At 42.4% G+C, this 14,284-nt stretch overlaps 1 protein-coding gene across 1 annotated transcript in view; it reads right to left on the minus strand.

Annotated features, from left to right (window-relative positions):
• Nucleotides 1–7,753: 7,753 nt before the first annotated feature.
• The window catches only part of EVC2 (EvC ciliary complex subunit 2), a 91,430-nt gene continuing 84,899 nt past the window's right edge, over nt 7,754–14,284 (minus strand). The window contains exons 23-24 of the mRNA XM_086464830.1: nt 13,649–13,734; nt 7,754–8,103 (exon numbers count right to left, since the gene is read on the minus strand). Of these exons, the coding sequence (XP_086320956.1) occupies nt 7,754–8,103; nt 13,649–13,734 (436 nt within the window). The remainder of the gene's footprint in view (nt 8,104–13,648; nt 13,735–14,284) is intronic.

Raw genomic sequence — 14,284 nt, forward strand, 5'->3', positions numbered from 1 at the left:
ACTAAAACCAAACCCCTTTACCTATATCTGCAGAAACGATCTATCCCTTCTGCACTCTACAGCGCTGTATGAAATGACCTGTGCAGTGTGCCTCCATTTTACCTCTTCCAGCAGTCTGGTGGTTAGAACTTGCTCTCCTGAGGCATGAAAATGGGTGTGCCTGAGCCCAAGGGTGGTGTTGAACTTACCGAGTGACTGCTGTTTAACAAAAGGTAAGACGTGTCATCTTTTCAGGCCATGGTTTGAAATAAAAAAATGAGCTGATCCTTCATAAAAAAATTACAGTGCAGGGACGGCAGTCAAAGAGGATAAGGGAACCAGAGCCCAGAGGAGATGCAGAGTTTCCAATCTCCTCCTCTCCAATGGTGGCTGATGCTGGTCCCCACCAGCACACGTGCTTGGGATGGAGGAGACTCCTTCCCATCCCTGCTCCCCCATGCTGCCAGGGAATTGGAGGCAACGACTCTCGCAAAACCAGGCATCTTGGATCTGACCACTAATGTTGCATTCATCACACTGTCACTGTAAGCCAATAGCGTAAGCCAATCTTAATAACACTTTCTTAACTGTGTGCCTAATAATGGATTGTTCTACTTTCCCGAGTTACCATGCATTCATTATTGTCCTGTGTTCAGTTATATTAAGTGTCATTTTGAAATTCAGCTGCAAAGGAACTTCTAGGCTCTTTGGAAAAAAGGCCACTGACTGAGGAGTAGTTTTCTATTTTAAATATTTTGCTGGGATCAGCATTTAAGATAGCATAGATTGCTTTGTCTGAATCACACATTTCTGCTAAACTCGACAAAGGAAACCGATGGAGTATTGAACTCTCAAATATCTAGGGGTTTAGTGCACACAGGCACAGTTCTCATGTCCTTCCATGTACTCTTTCAGTTTGTCAGACTTGCCTAGATAAGATAATATTTCTAGTCTTTGGCTTTCATCTCAGGTGCATAAATGGAAGCTGAAAAGTAATGACAAAAAATATTTTATTCTGCTGTACTGCCAATGTCAAGTCATTGTGTTTACTGGTTTTGATTCTCCCTTTTAAAATCTTACCCTTTTCATTTTATTGTTTTGGTCATACATCTTTTTATTTTTTACAGGTTTTTATGTTTTTCTTCTCATGCACGCTATTTGTAGCCAAATGTAGTAGTTGTACAACAGTGTTCAGAAACACTAATATGGGGATTTTGACTCTGAGATAAGCTAGGCATCATGGAAAATTTTCTCTCTCAAACTACATTGCATGAAGAGAATTTTGCTCCTTGACTCCTTCCAAGTAATACAGCTGTGATGCTGTTGACTTTTTCTCCTAGTTTATTTGGGTCAACAGGAGCTTGACATATTCTCCTGGTTCTGTTAACTTTTAGAGAGAATAAAAATTCAGCTGTCATCATTGAAGATCTTTTGGTATTTACAGCAAAAGAAGGTACCATAAAGCTGTAGAAAAAACTGTAATCCTCTGAAATCACTGAAAGCTTTACCACTGATTCCCACAGGACCAGGATTTCACCTTCCCTGTTGTGGAAAATGTTTTCTGTCCTGGTAGCCTTCTCCCTGAAGTTTAAAAGCCTAGGTGGAGTTACGATATCCCCTGGGAGTGTATGATCTACAGCGCCTAACTAGAAATTGGACAAGGGTAAGGAGAGAATACTAACCTGGAGATCTGACATAGAACAAGAAGCCAGAACCTTTGCAGAACCCAGTTTTAGGAGTACAAAGTCCTTTGATGCTTCAGGTCAAGCTACTGGTTGCCAAAGAGAAAGAGGTAACATACATAGGAGAGTCTTTACAGAGTCTCCTTTCGATCACACCAAAAAATCCAGTTTAAACACCACCTGTGAACTTCAGTTGTGTGTAATTTGAAATTACCCACTTTCAATGAGATGATAGATAGAGAGACTTTTTAATTTTACCAGTAATAACATTCCTCCTACAGCAATCTTGTATCTAGGTAATACTCACATTTTATTCATGTTCCATAAGAGTTATGTGGTAACAGGGAAAATACTGATGAGATGGTTTATATTGAGCATGAAACCCAAGCAGAACCAAGAGTCAATACCATAACTGGGCTAGTTTCTTCTGGGGACAGATTCCCTCAGAGGATGTAATTATATTTTTTAGTATTTCTTGCAGCTTCTACAAAGACTTCTTGGAATATTAGGTGTCAGGTTATCACACTTGTTCTTGAAATTTAAATAAATGTGCCATATTCTAATAATATTCATCCTTACACAGGTTTTGCTAGAATTAATTCTGTATTAATCTTTTGTTTCCTAGAAATAAAACTCACAGTCTTTTTTTTCACTAGAAATAGAGATAAAAAGGTGTGGGTGAAAACCAGCTACAGAAATTTGCAGCAGCCCATGGCAGATGTAATTGTCGTGGATTAAATCTCTGCAGTTCAGTGGAAATTGTAAGTATACTACTGCTCAGAAAGTTTCTAGAAGAATACTGGCAGGTTTAGAAATCAAACTTTCTCAGAAAATAACTTAGATTTTACTTTTTTTTTAAAAAGCACAGTGATCATGAGATGATAGCGGTTTTGATTCTTAGAGAAGCAAGGAGAGGGGTCAGCAGAACTGCCACCTCAGACTTCCAGAGGTCTGACTCTAGCCTGTTTAGGAGCCTGGTCGACAGAGTCCCTTGGGAGGAGGTCCTGAAGGGCAGAGGAATCCAGGAAGGGGGGACATTCTTCAAGAAGGAAATCTTGAAGGCTCAGAAGCAGGCTGTCGCCGTGTGCTGAAAGGCAAGACATTGGAGAATACCAGCCTGGCTGAACAGAGAGCTTTGACTGGAACTCAGGAAAAAAAGGAGAGTCTTTGGCCATTGGAGGAAGGGGCAGGCAACTTGGAAGGAATAGAGTGATCTCATTAGTTTATGCAGCGAGAAAATTCGAAGGGACAAAGTTTAGCTAGAACTTAAGCTGGCTACTAACATAAAAGACAACAAAAAATGTTTCTATAAATACATTAACAACAAGAGGACGGCTAACCTGATCTCCTTCTATGACAAGGAGGCCCTCCTGCTGCACGAGGGAAAGGCTGTGGATGTTGTCTGCCTAGACTTTAGTAAATCCTTTGACACTATTTCCCACAGCAGTCTCCTGGAGAAACTGTCTGCATGTGGCTTGGATGTTTATACTCTTCACTGGGTTAAAAACTGGCTGGATGGCCAGGCCAAAGAGTTGTGGTGAATCGAGTTAAATACAGCTGGCGGTCAGTCATGAGCGGAGTTTCCCAGGGCTCAGTATACGATTCAGTCCTGTTTAATATCTTTATCAGTGATCCTGATGAGAGGATTGAGTGTTCCCTCAGTAAGTTTGCAGATGACACTAAATTGGCTGGGATTGTTGATCTGCTCAAGGGTAGAGAGGCTCTGCAGAGGGATCTGGACTGGCTAGGCCAAATGATGTTTAAAAAGGCCAAGTGTTGGGTCCTGCACTTAGGTCACAACAACCTCATGCAGTGCTACAGGCTTGGGGATGAGTGGCTGGAAAAGCTGCCTGGAAGAAAAGGACCTGGGGGTGTTGGCCAACAGCCAGCTGAAAATGAGCCGGCAGTGTGCCCAGGTGGCCAAGAAGGCCAACACCATCCTGGCCTGTATCAGCAATAGTGTGGCCAGCAGGACTAGAGAAGTGATCGTCTCCTTGTACTCAGCACTGGTGAGGCCACACCTCGAATACTGTGTGCAGTTTTGGGCCCCTCACTACAAGAAGGACATTGAGGTGCTGGAGCGTGTCCAGAGAAGGGCAACAAAGCTGGTGAAGGGTCTGGAGCACAAGTCTTATGAGGAGCTGCTGAGGGAGCTGGGGTTGTTTAGTCTGGAGAAGAGGAGGCTGAGGGGAGACTCTACAACTGCCTGAAAGGAGGTTGTAGCAAGGTGGGGGGTCAGTCTCTTCCAAGTAACTAGTTAAAGGAAAAGAGGAAATGGCCTCACGTTGTGCCAGGGGAGGTTTAGATTGGACATTAGGGAAAATTTCTTTACCGAAAGAGTGGTCAAACATTGGAACAGGCTGCCCAGGGAAGTGGTGCAGTCACCATCCCTGGAGGTGTTCAAAAAACACATAGATGTGACACTTGGGGACATGGTTTAGTGGGCATGGTGATATTAGGTCAATGGTTGGACTTGATGATCTTAAAGCTCTTTTCCAAACTAAATGATTCTATGATTCTATGATAATTTTTAATTCTTTTTGACAAAGAAAAACATAGGGCTTTGTCTTTTTGGAACAAAGAAAATCAAACTGAGGCAATGTTCAATATTTTTTGCAGGGAGTGTTGGGTTTGTGTCTGGCAGGGTTTTGGTAGCGGGGGAGGGGGCTACAGAGGTGGCTCCTGTAGGAGGTTTCTAGAAGCTCCTCCAGCCCAAATACAGGCCCACCTCTGGCCAAGGCCAGGCCAGTCAGCACCTCAGTGAATAATGCTATTTAAGAGGGGAAAGACCTGTTGGGCAGGTTCTTTGTTTGTGAGTTTCTTTGTGAGTCTTTGTTTGTGAGCAGAGGAGAGGAGAGGATGGGATGTGAGAGAGACAGCCCTGCGGACCCCGGGTCAGTGAGGCAGGAGAGGGGGAGCTGTGCCGGAGCAGGGGTTCCCCTGCGGCCCGCGGTGGGGTGGCGGCTGAGCCCCTGCCGAGTGTGGAGATCAGTGGTGGCCCAGAGGTTGGCCTGCAGCCCATGAAGGTTAATGGTGGAGCAGATGTTCACCTGCAGCCCACGGAAGACACCAGGCTGTGACTCCGACGCAGCCCGTGCTGGAGCTGCCCGTCGGTGGAAGGGCGGCAGCCCCGGGAGGGACCCCGCAGTGGGGCAGGGGAGGGCTGCGAGGGCCCCTCTCCCTGAGGGGGAAGGAGCAGCGGAGACCCCTTGTGCTGTGACCCCCATTCCCTGCCCCTGCGCTGCTGGGGGGGAAGAGGGAGCAGAGCTGGGCCCGGGAAGGCTGGAGGGGTGGGGGGGAGGTGTGTTGTGTTTAAGACCTTGTTGTATCTCTCGTTATCCTTGGTGGCGGTGGTTGTTTAAATTAAATTGATGTTGTATTCCCCAAGGTGAGTCTGTCTTTTGCCCGTGACCATGACTGGTGAGTGAGCCCTCCCTGTCCTTTGTCTCGACCCCCAAGCATTTTGGTTGCATTTTCTCCTCCCCATCCCTCAGGGGACAGGGTAGGAGTGAGCGAGCGGCTGCGTGGGGCTTTTGTTGCCGACTGGGTGTGCTTAAACCATGACACAGGGTATTCCAAAATTCAAGACAAAAAGTAAATAACATAGAAAAATATCCCATAGAATGTAAACTAGGGTTAGAAAATTTCCCACTATGTAATCTTAATAGTTACAGAACTCCAACTCTTTTAAAATTATTTTATGTATTTTGCATGCTGAGATTAAATTGCTTGGTTTATTGCTTAGCAATGTTAGCAATGGTCCACAGGTTCCATAAGCACCTACACTTCTGAAAAAAACATAGGCTCATTTTCTGCATTTCAGTCCTGCAAGCTCCTTCTCAGCTATCTGATTACTGTAATAACTTGGCCCCATGTTATGGCAAATTTGCCCTCAGGTTAGTCCTATTAAATTACAACTTCAATAGCTGTGTTACACAAAAGCCTCCAACAAACATGGGGAAAAGGGCTAGCTTTAGATCAAGTCACCAGCTAAACAATTTATTTAGAGTGTGCATGGGAGTAGCTCAACAGCACTTTGAGTATTTTAGGCATTTTTTTTTTTTTTTTTTTTTTTAAATCTGCAAAAGAAAACTACAGTGTAATAAAAGCAAGGTTAGAAATAGTATTCTTATCCCCCGGAGCCTTATCAGTTATTTATACACCAAAAGCTGGTATTTGCATTGTGTTTTGTATACTATAAAGTATCTGTTAGAGACACCACCCGAATCTGCCACACTGTTGACCTTAGTTAGATGAACACAATCTCAGCCCAAGCTGACCTGACAGAGAACGGAACTCCTGTTATCAACATATTAAGTGCTAAGGGGGGAATATTTAGGACGCCAACATTTGCATTTAGGGACCTGTTCATCTGCAAGTTTGTCACTGTTCACTTTTGATCCTGCAAGAATAGCTTGCTGTTAAATGCCACTCCATTTCAGCCATGACCTATTTTATGGGGACCTTAGAGCAAGAGAAGAAAAAAATTAGCTTTTAGTTGTAGAGCAAATCATAAAATCTCTTGATTGTTCAGACCAAGAACTTAAGCCTATACGGAATAAACAGAAAAATAATGTATGTAAGACTTACACTTAGTAGTTTGTGTCAAAGCTAAATGAGACTAGAGAAGATTGGGATTTGGGGACCTGGCAAAAGTAAAGAATGACAGAAATGAAAAATATGGACCTGGAGATTCAGTCCTCAGATCAGTGTTTTGAAATAAGCCTAAACCCATTGAATTAGCCACTTAATTAAATGAATTGAAATACTGAAATTAACTTCCTGCTGTTATAGATTTTATAATGGTTTAATCTGAACAATTTATTTGGTCTGTTTGAGGCTTTTATGCTGTTGATTGATTAGTGAACAGTTTTGCAGTTTAACAGTAAGTATCTGTAGTGGACTGCATGATTTAATGGCCAAAGAATTCAGCACGTTTACTATGAGACCAAAAAAGAAAAACATTGTGTTTCAGTTGTTGGCAGTTGCTATGGCTGATAAATACAGGGGCTAGCATCTCTCCAAGAACAGTGGAAGCAGATAGGAGGCCTAGCCATGCCAGGCACTTCAGACTGGCTGACAAAATGTGTTTTGAAAAGATAACTGATGACCAGACCCCAAATTCTCTAAATTGAATGAAAAGCTTCCCAATGTCATTATGAAATCCTGAATCAGGGTCTCTGTTCCACTATTAAATTTCAGACAATGGTTGTGGTCTATGACATTTCAGAAGGCAGTAATTCTTGGTAAACTGATTTTTTTTTGCTAGGAACATTTTTGATCCAGATTTACTCTACCCAGATTTTAGTGTAACCAACTAGTAGTGAGCCAAAAATGCAGTTTTGGTTGAATTCGTTCTGTCCTACTCTTCTGCTTGTTTGCAAATACGTCAGTAGTATCATCTAAATCCACAATAACATTTAACAGCAAGAACTGCTCTACTGAGAGTTACGATCTCTCTGTGATTGCTATTGTTGCTAGGAATTTCTGAGTATTTCTCATGATTGTGTTAGTAATATTCATCCAGGAATCCAACACCCTTGATTTGCCCTCCTCTGGAACTGTATCAAATTTTTAAAAGGAATTCAGAAAAACACCCTTGCTACTAAATTTTTTTAAATTGAATATAAATACAGTAATGGAATTATTCCATGTCGCCAAATGTAGCATCTCTCGTCTTTTGATGGCTCTAAGTTGCCTTGTCACAGTACCATTAGACCCTACATCGCATAGTAGGAGTAGGCCCACAGCTTCTCATAAACATGGCATGCACTGCACAAGTGCATGCCTTGAATCAGAGACATCTCAAGAATTTCTTTAACCTTGCTGCATGTGTTAGTCCGCCTTGCTAAGACAGTGGGAACCTGAGCTCGCAGGTCACAAGAGAAAGTGACAGAATCAGTGAAACTAGAGCCCACCGCATCACCTCTTCTGCAAAATGCTCCCTCGCTCTGTGGCAGCTGAGCAGTCAGCACCCTGTGCCCGCGCTCCCTGACAAAGCAATGCACAGACACTCACACGGGCATTTGTTCAAACACGCCATTTATTGGCAACTTTTCACAGAGGAAAGCTCCTAGAATGGACTGGACTCTCTAGAAGAGGTGGGTGGTAATAGAAGTCTCTGACACAAGCCTCCTTGCAACAGCCTCTTCAGCTGCATCAGGTCTCGCTGCCCAGAGTGCACTGGTACTGTGGAGGAAAGGCACAGCAGCAATTCCCACTGCCAACTGAGCAGTGTGTTCTGCATGTCCTGCGTGCTCGGTTCTGCAGCACGAGCTCCCTGGGGAGTGCCTAGGATGAGTAGATTCTCTACCCAGACATTCTCCTTCACTTATTTCCTCCTCCTGCTCCTCTTCCTCCTCCTGCTGTGTTGCTGCTGGAGCTCTCCTTGTCGCTGCTGCTGGCTGGCTCACGGCTCCTTTTCCTGAGCCACCAGCAGAGCCTGAAGAGCAAGACCAGGACTCCAGCAATCACCCTCGACTGCCACTGCTGCAAGGCAGCAAAGGGCAGGGCTCCTCAGGCCATGCTGGGAGGGGGCTTTGAGGAACCTGGTCTAGTGGTAGGTGTCCTTGCCCATGGCAGTGCATTGGAACTAGGTGATCTTTAAGGTCCCTTCCAACCCAAACCATTCTATGATTCTATGACTTATACTTCGGCCAGCTTGGGTGTTAAGTAAGTCTTCTGTTCCCAGTAATCCCCTTTGGTAATATGCACAGCCCAGCAGTCATGGTCTGAAATGCAATGGAAATAACTGAAGTGCCTTTCCCTATTGCCCAGTTAGTAAGTTCTGCCCATAGCACAGGATGAGTAATGCAGCCCTGAACCCCAATCGCAGGGGAGCAAGGAGACCTATTCTTAATCAAAACACTTGAAGTTTAAGCAAAATGCTACTTTTGTGGAAACAAATAAAAATTTTATTCAAGAAAAAGCAACCAGAATAGCTATTTTCCAATGAACTCAAATCAACAGTTATGATTATAGTAATTTAAATATCATTATTTCATGCTATTAATAACATCAGCACTTCAGACAAAATATGAAGTGACTAATCCAAGACAATGTATGCAATAAGTCTGAACCCAGTGCTTACTCCTGACTCAGTGCCTACTCTGTGAGACCAGGAAATTCATTGGTATTCGAGAACTGCCACCTGAAACAGAGATTCAGGAGGGCTTTATCCAGACATATCTTTTCAAAGCTTTTATACTCTCTGCATGCTGATTGCAACCCTTCCTGATGAGTCTATCCGTAGTCACGAATTTTAGATCTGACATTACATTCTTTTAACTTCGTGACAGCGTGAACAGGCTTCTCTATTCACTGAAAGGAAAGAAACTCAGATCCCATCCTGCTCTCTTTCTCCACACACATTTCACTGAAATAGTAGTGGTGGAATTGGCTTGATAGCCCTTAATTCCACACTAACACCTTTGCAATCACTTTTTTTTTTTTTTAATTGATTAGCTTCACAATGGCATAGAAACTAAAGCACTTTTAAAATGCATGGTATTCTCAAGGAATAACTGAAATGATGTCAGTAATAAAGATGTTCTTTTTAATAACCAGTCTGCATTATCTGAAGTGAAAGTTTCAGTCCTTCATTCAAATCATTGCATGCTTAAGAAGTACTTTTCTAATTGCCGCCTTTTTCCCTCAACTGCTCTCACACACCTTTGTGCCTAGGACACTTGTGAAAGAGCATCACCTGTTCTTCACCCCTCTTTGGGAAGGGATGGCATCATCTACTCATTACCGAGCTTCGTGCAATAAATGCTACATGATAGCGTCTGCTGGAAAGACCACTCCCTCTTCCCTCAAACCTATTCTGTGCTTCTCTTCCCCCTCCGTTAAATCGTAGTAGCAATATTTCTTTACCATGTTTATTCAAAACAAATCCTAGAGGCATGGAAGTAGAGTGAAGTCCATATTACTGAAACACAAAGATTTGCTTTTTAAAAGAATAGAAATAACTCAAAGTGAGTAAAAGGAAGAGATGCAAATTATGCTTTGATGTACATGCCTGCAGTGTGCAGTATCAGACCGGTAATTGTCATTCCACCTGCAATTCTCTATACCTTGCAAGGCTGCTGTATTACCAGACAGTCCAAACACAAAGAAGTAGTTAGAATTGTTCAGTTTAACTGTGGTGGGAATCAAATGAAATGAAAATTCCCTGGTTAATGGGAGGGTATACAGGGATGAACAGAGCAGAAATTGATTTCTGGTCTAAGGCTTTATTTCCAGTTACAATACAGAAATTATGCACAGATGTATCTATTTCTTGTGTTTATATGTTTATGCCAAAGCAAAAAAAGAAATTAAAAAACCCCAATGGAGCAGAAATATATGAATCTTCAACAGAGCTTCAAGGCGTATCAATTAGGATGCATCTGTTAATGTCAACAGATCCGTGCTCAAGATCGGGCTCCAAGTGAAATTTTCACAGATGTGTAATATAACAACACTGTTTCATAAAGTACATATGCATACTTAGCTTGATGGATATTTAATTCAAGCCTCAGGAAGAACTAAGAAAAAAACCCCAAATGATAAAATTTCCACTTGGGACTGACGGAGAGATACGATCAACACTTTTAATTTCTGTAACGCAATTGCATGGCACATGAGCAATTACTTGCACTTCAGCCCCCTGCAGCAGCAGTTCCTGGGCACAACGGCATCATCTTGAACAACAAAAAATTAGCAGATTTCTTATGTCAGCAATATAATGGTGCACTCACAGGCAAATATATCTCCACGAAAGCCTTTTAGGCTCTGCAGATATTAACTGCCATGAAAGGACTCCAAAGATGTATTGGTGTTCATTTTGATTAACTCAATGTACAGCGATAGAATCAAGACTCTCCCACAGCACAGCGAGTTACAGCTGAGCACAGCAATGTGCTGAGCATATTGGCCTCCTAACATCCCTTGGTGCCCCATAAAGGGTTCGTACCTAACTCCCCCCAGGGCCCAGCCCCAGTCCTTGCTCACAGAAGATGGAGAAGGAGCAAGAGCTGTGGGCACGCAAACTGGCAGCAATTGCTCAGTGCGATAAGTGAATTGCTTTCAGCAAAGACGTATTTCTCAGTGTGATAGTACCACAGTGTCACTGTTTGCCAGAAATCTTTCATTCATTCAAAAATCTTATAGTGATGGTTACAAAGTGATAGCCTGAAGTATTGCCTAACATCAACAGGAAAAGAGCAAAGGGGTTACTCAACTTCCCTCCAGACTGACTGCACCAAGGGTCCCGAACAAGTCAAACGCTGAGCTCGGGTGACTTTGTTGCCTCACGTTTCTTCACCCACTAATCTGTGGTGGTATTTTCAGCCCTGAAATTAAGACATTTGAATTACTGGATTTTCAGACTTCAGACAATTACATTAAGGATTTTGGAGAATTCAGACAGTGTAAAGGCTGCCTCTATGGCAATAACAGTACCTCAACTCAGTCTGGTTAGAAGGAATACCTCTGCTTTCAACCTTATGGTGCCTCCATTCATACAGGCAGAGGAGGGCTCTCAAGTTGCATCTTTACATGATTTCTAGGGCTGGTTTTTATAATTTGACTGTTCCCTGAGGATGGAACATTAAAACATCTTTTATAAAAAACCCACTCTTATCTTGTAAAGCCCTGCTGGCTCATCAGGAAGGCATTAGAAAGAAAAAAAAAATCGCTCTTAAATAAAAAAGCTCCTATGCGTCCTGATTCTTCTAGCAAGCGTGACCTGTGACAGCTGGCTACCCCCATGTCAGCCCAGCCCCACAACTGACCACATATGATATGCTGGTCTGGGAGAAGCACACAGCTGTAGAGCTTCAGCTGAGCCACCCCCATCTAATTTCTAGATGATAAATGTGTGTCAGGGTAAAAAAGACACCAAGTTACGCAGCCCCATTGAGATGGGACTACTTTGGGACCATTGGCACATAATTACTCATAAAAAATTAGGTAACTGTGGAAAATAAATATTCAAGGCTTCTGAAATTTAGGTGCCTTTACAGTTAGACTGTAGTGGAGAAGAATTCCTTCAAGATCACATTCGGGGTACTGGATACTTAAATACATACCCTATTATTAGCACCAATCCAAGGTCGCAAGATTCTGGATTTAGCCCTAAAGAATGGTTTAAAAAGACCAACTTTTTCACCCAAGTATTTTATAATATGTTTTGCCTCTATTAAAAAAAAGGTTTATTTTCATAAATTCAAGGAAAAGGAAAAAAATAAGGTTTTCAGCCATTTAAAAGAATTAAGCAAAAGGGGAAAAAGGAAAGCAGAAACAAACCAGACTAAATACTTTTATTTCCAAATTTATTTAATATGTTTAAAAAGTTTGGTTTTGAAATGAAAGCCATTCCTTCAGTAAAAATATTGACCAGCTCTAATCACATATTTGTTTGAAATTGTTCCCATGGCAACAACGGAGCTGAAAAGTTCTTCTTTTTTTGTTTGAAGAATGACTTAAATGCCGAAACGCTCCTCTGCTTTGCCCAAGTATAATCATTAGTCTAATAAAATATAGTTCTTCTCCCTTCTAGCCATGATGTCTGGCACGTGGTATCTTTTCTATAAAGAGGTTCCAAGACCCACAATGAAAACGTACCTCTGTTTTGCAGAACTCACACACAGCAGAAAAGTCCAAGAGAAGGAGAAATAAATTTTTCTGAATATTTTTTCCTACTTGGTAGCATTGAGGCAATTTTCCCAGTTCCTCTTCTTCTCTACTTTCATTTAGTAACAAAGCAGTAAGATAGAGTTATTAGAAACATAACCTATACTGCCTGCTGTAGGTGTTAGATGAACCATTCCAGGGTAGTGCCGGTACCTGTCTCTCAGTTATAGGGAAAGCCACGACATTTAGCTTCGATTAGAGACCGTGACATTTAGATGGTCAAAATAATGCAAAACAAATTGCAGCACGTACCCTGCGCCCAGGGCATGCTTTGACAGCCAGAACATGCTAGCAGGATTTTGTGCCACACTGAATTACTCTCTAGTCCGATACGACACTGAATCACAGTGTACAGGGGTTGTATTAACCAAACCCTAACATCTTTATTCATGTCAATAGCATTATTGCATTTAAGGATACGCATAAAAATTGCATTAGCCCCAGGAAGATGCCCGGTCATTTCTGCAGGGCTTTTTCTCCACAAAATTTATAGAGTTTTTCTTATCATAATTTCTTATCACATGTTCCTGACAAATACTATTTCCAAACACTAGAAGTGCTCTCTTTGTATGCTTCAGTTAGGAAGAAAACCTCTCAAACACACACACAAAGGCAGTAATACAATTATTCTCAGAATAAAGACATTTCGTAATCTCATTTTATTCATTCCACAGTCTAGGCTTGGTATCAGAGATTTACTTCATTCTTGACAGCAACATGCAACGTGCTTTTAAAAAGACCTTTGCCAGCACTTGCTCCATTAGCGTTACAGCTTCCTGCTTTGCCTAGAAAAGCTTACAGGAAATTTGCTGAACCTGCAGCTTTTCTGCACCTGGGTTGGAGGAGATGGACGGCTCACGAGCCTTCTCTCCCCCACTGCAGTGCTATTCTGGGGCCAATTCCCACAAGAGACCATGCTGTATATTTAACAGCTGGCTGTTAACCGCCTTATTCCAGTGTCAGTATGATTTTTCACTTGTTTTATTCACAAATGTAATGCAGTGCACTGGGGCCATGGTTCCCAGATCTTTATTCACCCACCACTGGGATTCACGCAGGCTTCTTGGATTAACTCAGTCATGACAGAAAAGCAAATCTGGATGAAAGAAGTTGACAAAAAAGCCCAGAACCTTCCTTAAGTGTTTACTCCCCCTGCATGTGACAAATTGTCACATATCCATGCAAGAAGGCAGAGACTCTGGAGGGTAAGGTAGGAGCTGACCTGTAAGGAATCAGTTCATCCCAGGTGCTTCCTGAGGATGCTGAGCAGAGATAGAAGAAGAAAAGGGAACGGACAACTAAGTCCTCACTGGACGCAGAATGTTTCTCTGGGCTTGGAGACTGAAGATACGGACCCAATGCTGTAAGCAGCTTCTTAACACTGACGTAATTGGGACTATGCGCAGAAATAAGAATAAGATTGTAAAGTAAACCTATATTTATAGATTTAATATCTCTATTAGACCTCATTTAAAAAAAAAAACAACCCAACAACTGACCCCCTCAAGGATTACATTCCTCAAGTAGGAACACAAGGAATTTCTAGGACACTGAAGCCATCACTAGCTGTTGCACAGAGCCACTCTTCAGATCAGGAGAACCCCACAATTTCAGCTCTGCTGCCCCTAGTTGGGTGGACTGGAGCTCTTTGAGATCAGTACTGTACTGTTGGTGCTGACAGCTTTTAACTGCAGAAACAGCTCTTCACTGCCATCGCTGTCTGAGCTGGTCTTCCGTGGAACCCAGGATTTCATTTGTTCCAGTACCTCTGCAACCAAGAACATCTTCTACAAAAAGTACTACATCCCTTCAAAAAGACAATCATGTCAGCATGCTGGCTTGTTATACAAATGAGGTCAAAAGTTAGTAAAGAGAATTGTGAATCTAACATTTCTATCAATTGAATTGGTTAGATGTGGCTTTTCCTCTTCTCTACTGTGAAAGGA

This window comes from Leptosomus discolor, chromosome 4, assembly GCF_034619465.1.
Source record: "Leptosomus discolor isolate bLepDis1 chromosome 4, bLepDis1.hap2, whole genome shotgun sequence".
NCBI lineage: Eukaryota > Metazoa > Chordata > Aves > Leptosomiformes > Leptosomidae > Leptosomus > Leptosomus discolor.